The sequence below is a fragment of the Callionymus lyra genome, chromosome 17 (genome assembly GCF_982586985.1).
Source record: "Callionymus lyra chromosome 17, fCalLyr1.hap1.1, whole genome shotgun sequence".
Classification (NCBI taxonomy): Eukaryota; Metazoa; Chordata; class Actinopteri; order Syngnathiformes; family Callionymidae; genus Callionymus; species Callionymus lyra.
In genome coordinates, this window is record NC_141834.1 from 3,878,323 (window position 1) to 3,888,633 (window position 10,311).

The window sequence follows — 10,311 nt, forward strand, 5'->3', positions numbered from 1 at the left end:
CTACAGCACAGGCCAAAGGCTTGGACACAGTCTGGACTCATTCAAAGTTTTTGCAATTTTTCAGACTGACTGATATCAATATCTTTAAGTAATGATGGTCACTCATAGCTCTTTACTCTTAGCTGATTGGTTCTTTCAATACGATGTCTGCACAACACAAATAATGGTGACACATTCTGGAGAAGAAATAGAGACAAAAATGAAGTAAAAGACATTTCAGGTGAGAATATTTTGAAGGTTATTAAACGAATGCCAAAAGTCTGTATAACACTCATGAGAGAAAATGATGCTACTTTGAAGAAACTACAATACAAGACAAGTTGTCACTTATTCCACACTTTCTTTGTTAACTACATTATCCGGATTTGTTTATTCATAGTTAACCAGCACTGTTTAATAACAGTTTGTTCTATCCATGAATTATAAGTCAAAAGATATGTGAGAAGAAACTGAACTAGATTAAAAAAATGTGTCTGTGAAATATATGATGATAAAAATAATAAAATCATATTAAGCAGAATTTTTTTTAAAAGATAATTCTTATAGAATAAAATTCTACTCTACAAAAATAGTATTCAACGTCCTTTATTACATTAAAAGGCTGAGACAGAAGCTCGGAGCAGAGAGGTCTCTGCAGCCCCTCCAGGTTTGATTATCCTGCTGGTCTCTGCTCCTGCAGGTGAATGTCACTGCTCTTATCGATGAGGCCGCGGCCCAGTTACACCGTCGTGGCGCCTCCTTCAGGGCCGTCGGGGGCACTTTGAGTGCTGCCCATCCCCCCCGGTTGCCCCAATTGTGCTCCTTGATTTGTTTGTGTCTGAGCGAGTCGTGGAGTGCGTTGGAGTGGCTGTTTGTGAAGCGTGGCCGCGGGGAGTGACCTTTGAGCAGCAGGAGGAGACGCAAGGGGGCGTTTTCAGAGACGCTCGGTAGAGATGGGCGACCTTGCGGGTCTGAAGTGTGCGTCAGTGCGCTCGTTTCTCATTGAGCCACGAGAATCAGCATCAGAGAAAATAAATATAGATCTGATATTGTGATCTGTTTCCATCCTGGCGGCAGCACGCGTCCTCTCGGAAGTTCATCTCGTCACAGCAGACGCCCACCATCACGCCACTCCGCTGATAAAGCTTATTGACACCGTCCGTCTGAAATATGTCGCCAGGCATTCAGATGTGCCGCCGCAAGGCGGCTGGAATCCTCTTATGTCACTATAAATAAAGTTTTTTGGACAAAGTGTAATCTCTAAACCTGTCAGCCCGCTGATATCAGCAGGAGCCAGGTCTTAGCGTAATCTCTGCCTTTTAGATGGAGAGCGCACAAGCTTCTATCTGGCGGCCGCTCCCTTGGATGGATTGGCCTTTTCAAAAATGCAGTAGTCTGGAGCTGAGAGCGTCACGGTAATATCTGCAAAGCCACAAAAACCAATCAATCTGGGTCAAACGTGACGTATAGTGCCACGGAAACAAATACAAACTAATGTCGCAAAGACAGCGATTTCTCTGCGACGCTGCATGAAACACGTCGACCGGCGAAATAAAAACAAGTTCGAATGAAAGCCACCGGCGGATAAACACAATCATCCCAGAGAAATCAGCCTCATTGGTATGCGTGGCCTAAATTTGTTGCCTGTTGCCGAGGCTTTCAAGAGTCTATCGCCAATTACCTGCCAGGTCCTGTTTCGCCCTCAGGTGCGATTCTAACGAGGGTCACGGTGAGTCACCGAGGAACGGGAGCGTCGTCAAGGAAACCGGCGACTTCTCCGGTGGGTATGTTCGCTGGAAACTTAAGATCTTCAGAAAAGACTTAAAGAAATACTTGCTAAATGAAGAGTCTTGAACTTGGATGGCGGCGATTCAACCTAAGGTCGTCAGGTCAGTGGTCGCAATCAAACGCGTGCTTTACTCCCGTGTCTCCGTGTCGCCGGCGTGTCGAAGTGCTACTAAACTCTTGTTAGCGGCTGATGAATAAATGATGCAGGGAGAAGTTAGGGATTTTTAACTTGAGATATCTGCGACTCAATAATGGATGAGGAGGACGCGGCTGCCACTGGGCTGTCAGAGTGTTTTGGCAGCAGGGAATTGTGAGCGGCAAACGTCTTGGAAGATTGAAGGTAGCAGAGAAATGGAAAAAAATACCTTTTGGACGGAAAGTCGAGTGGTTTAGTTAATGTCTAATAACCAGTGTGGGTTCGAGGATTCGATCTGGATCCAGAACTGAGCCTGAAAGGAATATATGACATACGACTAAGGGTTGGGATTATTTTTATAGTCATGTGTTCTCTTTTTAGTTAAAATAAATTTTAGGCTAAAATCTATGTTTATTTTAATGTAGCGAATGGAGCTCAGTTGTCTTCGTCTCCATCTTCGTCCAAAAAGACACTTAAAAACATCCAAATACCTCGGTGCTGCTCATCTGTAACGTCCAACTTGTATTAAAAAATCAATGAGATGGAAAAAAAAAAAAAAAAACTACAACAAGTCAATAGTAACAAGTAAAACCAGCGACAGAGACAAGAGGTACTACTAGCATAGCACTGTCTACACTGAATGCGCTCACGACATTTACGAGTACTTCTGGGTTCTATCTCTTGTTATTCTTTAAAAATCTGACACAAACAAGCGTAAAATATAGTATATAATATATATTTATATAAGGATAGGGATTTCCTTCAGAGTAATCCATCCCTTATTAGACAAAAATCATCAGTAAAGTCAATTTTAACATAGAGACTGATGATCTGCACTGGAAGCACTAACAATATTTACCCGGAGTACTTCCTGTCTGTACAGTATGTTCGGCCTAGCAGGGTCTACTAAAAACAACCTTAAAATACAGACTTGTTTAATTTCTTTCGTAACAAATCATTGTGTCAAGGCTTCAATACAAGATGGACGTTACAGACGAGCACAATGAAGGTATTTGGATGGTTTTAAGTGTCTTTTTTTGGAGGAAGATAAAGATGACGACCACTGAGTCACTACATTATAATGAAAATGATTATATACTGTATATTATTACTCTGAAAATGATACCAACCCTTAGTCACATGAGGGTGAGTAAATAATGAGTGAAGTTTGGAACTAACCCATTAAAAGAGTCACGGCAGCATCAGTGAATCTCTGTGTGTCTTGGATCCTGATCCACATGTATACAACTTCTGCTTTGAGCACCGTTTCAAAGGAACTGTTCCGCTCCAGTCTCAAAACAGAAATGATGCCCAGATTTTCCAAACAGGAGTTTGTTAGATTGATCACTCAGAACCAACCGTGACGTACGGACCAGCTCTTAGTTCTGAGTCTGTGCCCCATTGTGTCGGTCTGGTGGTGAACATCTGACCCAGAAGTGTGAGCACATAAATCAAGCGCTTTGACTTCCTGCAATTACCTCAAATGGTTTTATTATTTCCTAAGAGTCTTAGCGCCAGCGTTATTTCACCACCAAGGCTCAAAACAGACTATTTTGATATCATTAATCATGTTTTGAAGAATGAGTTGCCGGCGGCACCTGAGTCAGACCCGATCACAGGACGTGGAGATAAAAAAAAAACCTGTTGCTCTAATCCATCCAAATCCTGAACCTTTAAACATCACAATTTAGACGTCTTGTCAGGTCCTGGGCCATCAGACCGGCGCGAGACTCTTTTGTGACTCCGAATGTTTATAAAAGCAGTGACGTAACAAGGTCAAGTGGAATGAGATTGACTCCATTAATGACTCATGTGTCACGTGAGCGACAGATAATCTGGATCCAGGTAAAGACGTTTGGACCGAGATTAGAGCGGAGGGAGGACGTTGGTTCCCGGCTGGAGGAGTTTGAAATTTGATGTCAGAAACTCGGAAGGTGGCTCAAGTGCAGAGCAACAGGATGTGTTCACCGGCTCTATCTCTGCTGTAATTGCCTCATTCTTGGGCAAGTCTCCACAGCTCCTGACAACTGCGACGGCAGCGTAATGAAGCACATTCTGGAGAAGATGCTGTCGGATCAATTATCATTCCTTCATTGTTCAAATGACTGTCAGAGGGGACAGCGTGATGGTCCAGACCTTTGCCACGACCTCATGTCCGAGCGAGAGCTATCGCTGTTTTCCTCTACCAGCATTGTTGACCTGTGTTGACCCCCGACAACAACCAATTCCAGGGCTCCATGCTGGAGCGTTGGGAGTCTGAGGTCAGTCGGGAAGGAACTCGCTCAATTCAAGCCTCACCAGCTCCGACACACTGAACTTACAACCCACCTCCACCCATGTTGACCTGAGTCACAAAATAACGTCCATTAAATAGAACAACAAAAATGACCTTTTGCCCTATAAATGCTGATTATGTATTGAAAATAAAATGTAAATAACAAATAGTTATATAAATTGAAGAATTATATTTATGAATATAAAACTAAATTATTATAATAAATAACATCATAACATTGACCGAAAAGAATGAATGAAAAGTCATTAAGCTCAGAATAAAATAATCATCTATTACATTAAAAAACAAAACAACACACAAAAGCAAACTAAATCCTACAAGAAAAAGATCCTAAAAAATTGAATTGGTATGAGAAATTAAATTAGATGCCACAGAATGGCTGTCATGGTGATTGGTTCTGCTTTTCTAGTGCTCATTTTGGTTGTTATCTTATTTCATCCTTTTATTCTGTACAAAAACATCCCATGTTGTGTTCTGATGAAAAGATAAATATCAGAGTGTAAAGATACAAAAAAACAACATTTTACTGTAATGTCATAAGAAGAAAATAAAATCCCTTTTGTAATGCAAGTTTATTTTCAATTACCAGCAATAAAAGAATATTATACTTTGGTTTTTTTTACATTTGTTGTTTATTTTTGTTTCCAGAGAAATGTAAAATGAATAAAAAACAAAAAGAAAACATATTTATGGTGTCTTTTTTTGTTGCGTGTATGTAGTTACAGCTTTGAGACCGTCCAAAAAAAACGAAAGAACAAACAAACTTTTCATTATGTTCAAGGTTTTCTGCTGATTCATCTGTTTCAACAGCGGCCATGTTTCTTGACTTTAATCACTGCGGCTGCTGAATTAGTTAAACAAAAAAATGCTTCTCTCATCAAATTTATGATTTTTGTCTGTTTCTTTTCATCACAGCCTTTGTGTCTTTTGACATGAAGAAAAGCTGAACAAGTACAAAATAATCTGCTCTTCTTGTTCTATAAATACATATGAACATTCTTATGAACACGCCTCAAGTTTGTGTCCATCATCAAAGTGAAGGATTAAGATAACTGAGGTGAAGAAGAGAATGCAGGCAGGGTGAAGGTAGCTGTCGCATTAGAGCTTTAAACAGATTATTTAGAGCAGGAGTTGAAAATTCAATGTACACAGAAGCTACATCACATACTGGCCCTGGTGTGAGGGGACATTAAATAACAATAATTAAAAAGATATTTGTTCAAATCAGGGAAAAACAGATATGTTGAAAACCTATAGATCTATAGAGTTTTAAAAAAATGAATATGAAAATTGTCTTATTAATGGTCGTCCATCACAGTAACTCAAAGCATTGCTTTGAATCTAAAGTCCAATCAGGAAGAAGGAGTTCTGAATGTTCTGATGATGCTCAATAACATTATCAGCTTTGAAGCAGAAAGTGTCTCTCTCATCAGATTTGCACTCATGTTCTTTCAGTGTTGCTAAAATAAGCAGAGAAAGTGTGGATCTAAGAGACATCAGAGCAAAAACAAGTCTGCTCGGAGCCTGGCGAGAAAGACGAGGCGCAGAGGAACAAGTGCACAGGGAGAGCTGGGTAGAGGAGGCAACCAGAATGAGCGTGTGAAAATAGCATCAGAGAAAAGAAAAACTCCTCTTGTCTCTCTTTCCGGCACCAGGAAATCTGGCACACCCTCATCCTCATCACCATCATCATCATCATAGTCTTCATCGCTGCTGCTGTACCGGCTCAAGTCTTTCATTTCCCACCTTCAAAGTCTTGCCGAAGCTACAAACCTTCTTTAATTCTTACCCATAGAAGAGAGGAAGGCCATGTTCCCGACGGCTCATCTATATGAACGAACATGGAAACAAGGCTCACCGCGGGAATACCCCCCCCCCCCCCCCCCCACTGTACACACTGCTTTTTATAAGAACAAGCTTGGATTGCAAATTCTGCTCAAATATAATCAATTTTTGATCAGGAGAGGTTATGGCGAAGACTTGAGGGTTCGGAATTAATGAGCCACCTTCTTCTCTCACTTGCTGAATGGGAACGCGGTGGAGAAATTCTCACTACCGGATTGCATTTCACAGAGAAGTGCCCGAAGCTTTCATAGTGAGCGACGTGTATGGCGTGGGAGAAAGGTGCTGTAGCGTGGGAGAGCGGCGTAATCAGCATGACCTACAGTAGGGTGGATGTAGGTTAACTTACGACCTCTCTCTCTCTATCTCACCCTTTCTCTTCCTCAAGACTGTTCCCTCGTCCGTCTTTCCTGGGTTATTAAATCCCTGCTTGCTTAATCTCCTTACTCAGCTACATCCTCTTTAAAGATGCAGAATCACAGGAGCGAAGGGGGATACGTCGACCAGGGACTGGAGCAGGAGGAGGATGGTGTTTATATTGAGCTGGAGGGTTGACAGTTCATTATTGTAAACACGTTCATGGAAAATAGAAAAAAAGGTAAAGTGAGGGATGTTGATGAGATAGTGCAGGAGGGGTGGATAAGCAGCTTGAGAAGACACGTGCTTTACAGCAGCAGGTCCAGTGTTTTTATCAAATCGAAATTCTTCGTTGACAAATAGCCTTGAGAACCAGCAAGTGGACCTTCCAAATATGTTCAGCATCAAAAAGAAAGAGGTGCAAATCCCTGCATCACCTGCATTTGTCACCCATTACTTTAATCGTGAACCAGTTCAGGACGTTTGGATACTCAGAACACAAATAGCCGCCGCGGTTTGCGAAGCATGAGAAGCATAGGAAACACGCCCCGGTTTCAGACAATGACTTACCCAGAAAAAGCGAAAAGGGATTGTCAAGAAAGAGTGAGTTGGAGAGCGAATATGTGAGGACAATCGACCGTTGCAGGCCCTAGAGGGAAATCTGTCCAAAGAAAAAGTCGAAAGGTTCGCCTGAAGCTTCTGATAGTCAAGAACACACAAGCCACTAAATTCTTACAGAATCACGCTTGTGTGGAGATAAAAGGACTTGAACATTAATCTACAGATTAACCACATGTATGAATTTCAAACAGGAACATAATCCCGCTCCTTCAACACTGATCTCCACTCCGGTGAGCACTATTGTGAATCTGTGTCCATCAATCTTCTGGCTGTGGCAGGCAGCAGCAATATAATGGTGCATCACCTGAGACTCAGCGAGATGAAAGTATTGCACAAGAGGAAGGAAAAGAAGATCAGGGTTTGTTCGTTGCTATTAGATAGGAAAAAAGACGGCACCAAATTCTGGGTCATCTTTCAAGTGAAGGCGTCTTTGAAGCTGGTTTTGAGTCGTGCACCTCAAATAACAAATTTATGAGACTACCAAAGTGTGTCAGCGGAAAGTGTTGAGGATGTCAATCATTTACATAACTGAAGGAGAGAGCGGTGGTTTGACATTTTATGACAAATTCTTAAATTGTTCAGATGACATGAACTTGTGAAATGACATCTGACCGATGTACGGTTGTGAGTTTTCAGAGAGTTTATAGCGTAGGAGTAATCGGGTAGAATAGACCTGTGCAAAGTCACTCCATGCCTTTCTGACATCATAAGTGCTTGAGTGGTCGTCAGAGACAGGAGTCAGGAGTCAACGGTAGGAGGCACAATCCGGACTCATGGCCGCTCAGCTTGGAATATACTGGCACCACATTAGAGTTCTTCAATGTTTCATTCAATTGGACATGAAAACTTAATTAGATTTATTAGAAGTTCTCAACCCGCCAAGGAATCAGAGACACTATGGGTTATTTTGCAAGGCAGTGTAGCGAGCGTTAGCAGGATGGTTAATTTTTAGTTTGTGATTCTGGATCAAGAAAGGTGAAGTAAGGGGTGAACAACACGTGCAGGAAAAGAGGAAGTAACCTGGGGAGCAGAAGGGTCTCGGGTAAAACAAGGATATATACAACTGGCCGTCTAGATCGGGAGGGGTGGCGGGGGGCACCCGTTCAACCACAAGCCCCCGTTAGTCATTTACAGGCTCCACAGTCAATAGATGGGTCGACATACTATAATGCCAGAGGCTGCTTCCGTAAGCTTGTTGATTTTCCTTTATAGACGTGGACGGCTTGCCGCCCTCACACATCCAGCACACCAGCACAAGGGTCAATTTACTGAAGAGTCGCATCATCAACGTGACCCCCCCTAAAATGACACACTTCCAATAACACTAGAATGCCTCTGCTCTCAGTGAGGGGCCAATCCATTTAGACATTGACCAGCACAACAGATCACCAGTTATCTGCAGAGGGAGGGGGGGGGGGGGTACAAGGGCCAATATTGGGAGCTGTCACAGGCTGGACTCTGGTATCATCGTATCAGCTGAATTGTCACCTTAGATGTATTCCCCCCGGTCTGAAAAAAGCTCACATACAACCAGATTAGAGTTCTTGCCCTGTAGGGGTCAACACACGTAGGAACCAGCACATTATCACAGGGGCCAGCACAAGAGTGCTGGTGGATTCATGGAGCGTTATGAAATGCATCAATAGTTCCCCCCTCGGAATCATTCAGAGGACATACACTAGAGCGGACTGCCTGCCCTCACCGTGGGGGGTAAAGTATAACGGCAGCCGCACACAACACACCCAGTTTCTTATGCACATCTTCGCTTGACTTCGCTGTGATCTGAAGTACCTGTTTCCCAGAAGTAGTAAGACCTTCCGTCATCATCTGTCTGTGCGTGAACCTTCAACAAACAGCAGAAGAGCAGGAATGTCACCAGGTACCAGCTCCTTTCTGTCCTTTTTCCAAAGGTCCCTGCACCCTTCCACCGAAGCCCCATGGTCCGCCAACAGGTAAAAGTAAATCCACTCAGTTGAGAAGGCAGTGAAGAAGAAAGAATAAACCACGGACTGGTCCCGGGGAAAGGCAGCAAGAAGTTTACAGTGACGAGCGGCCGGAGTTGCGGTCCAGAGCTCCGTCCATTCAAGGGTGAGTTGTTGTTGTCTTGGTACTGGTCGTCCCACGGGGAGGCGGTCAGCGACGGCGGCAGAGCTGCAGATGGACGGTCGCGAGTCCCTCCTCCATCGTGCCCGCTTCCTCTGCTGCTGTCCTCTGGCTGTGGAGCAGTGACAGTGGGCGAGTGTCTGCAGTCTTGTTCCACTCCCTCCCTCTCGCTCCCTCGCTCACTCGCTCTCTCTCTCCCCGTGCAACACTCTTTCTTGACTTCTCTCTCTTTCCCTCATCATCGCTCGCTTATTATTTCTCCCTTCTCTCACTTTCTAGCCTTGTTCTTTTTTTCACTCCTTTCGTTCAGGGCAGGAGGAAGGACACCCTCCCTCCTCCTCCTCACTTGCGGTGCTGGGAAGGCGACCGGGGACCAGCAGAGCTCGCACTGGTCGGAGGAGCTCCCATAAGCACCGCTCGGAGGATCAGAGCGACGGAGAGACGGGGAAAAGGCTTAATGCACACAGCGAGGAGAAGTGAGAGGGGAGGGCGGTGTGTGGTGGGGGAGCAGGAGAAGCCAAATGCTGAAGAAGAGAGGGCGCGATAAGACCGTGGGGGTGTGACGCTGGTGCAAAGGAGGTGGGAAATTAATTATAGAGATGCTGGAGCGAGAATGTATTTCTCATTAATAGCAAACAGACATTTTTTCAGAAAGTTCCTCAAAAACAGATAATGGGATTTTTGAGCTAAATTTATCAGGATAATATGAAATGCATTTTGTGTCACAGAAAAGTATGAGTTGCTAGTTGTAGCTTGTTGAAATGGATTTATTAAGTTATAAATGTTGTGTTGTATAGGTTGATGATAGTTTTTTTCAAACTTCTAAGTGAGATAACTCTTTTTAGAAAGTTAGGGTTAGGGTTAGGGTTAGGATTAGGATTAGGGTTAGGTTCATAGGTTCATATTTGGCCCCCGCTTGTTTTCATTTTATTAAGTGTGGCAGGAAATTAACTTTAGAAGTTCAGGTTCAACACGTCTGCTGTTGTTGTCTGGTCTTCACCAGTTTTCATTATAGAGAAAGTGAATTTCAGTAACTGTGGTATATTCTATACCGTCCTCTCACATAATGGCCTAAGAAACGAATCACTTTCTCACACCAAGTGTTCAGGAACACGCAGGAGAGTCCGATCTTAATTATCACAGTGTGATCATGAAGTACAGGAGGAGCCAGTTGAATGCACTTGATGGA

At 43.4% G+C, this 10,311-nt stretch overlaps 1 protein-coding gene across 1 annotated transcript in view; it reads right to left on the minus strand.

Moving 5' to 3' along the window:
* The window catches only part of thsd7ab (thrombospondin, type I, domain containing 7Ab), a 123,184-nt gene extending 113,791 nt beyond the window's left edge, over positions 1-9,393 (minus strand). Inside the window, exon 1 of the mRNA XM_087778966.1 lies at positions 8,811-9,393. Within this exon, the coding sequence (XP_087635092.1) occupies positions 8,811-8,958 (148 nt within the window). The 5' untranslated portion in view covers positions 8,959-9,393. The remainder of the gene's footprint in view (positions 1-8,810) is intronic.
* Between the last annotated feature and the right edge of the window lie 918 nt (positions 9,394-10,311).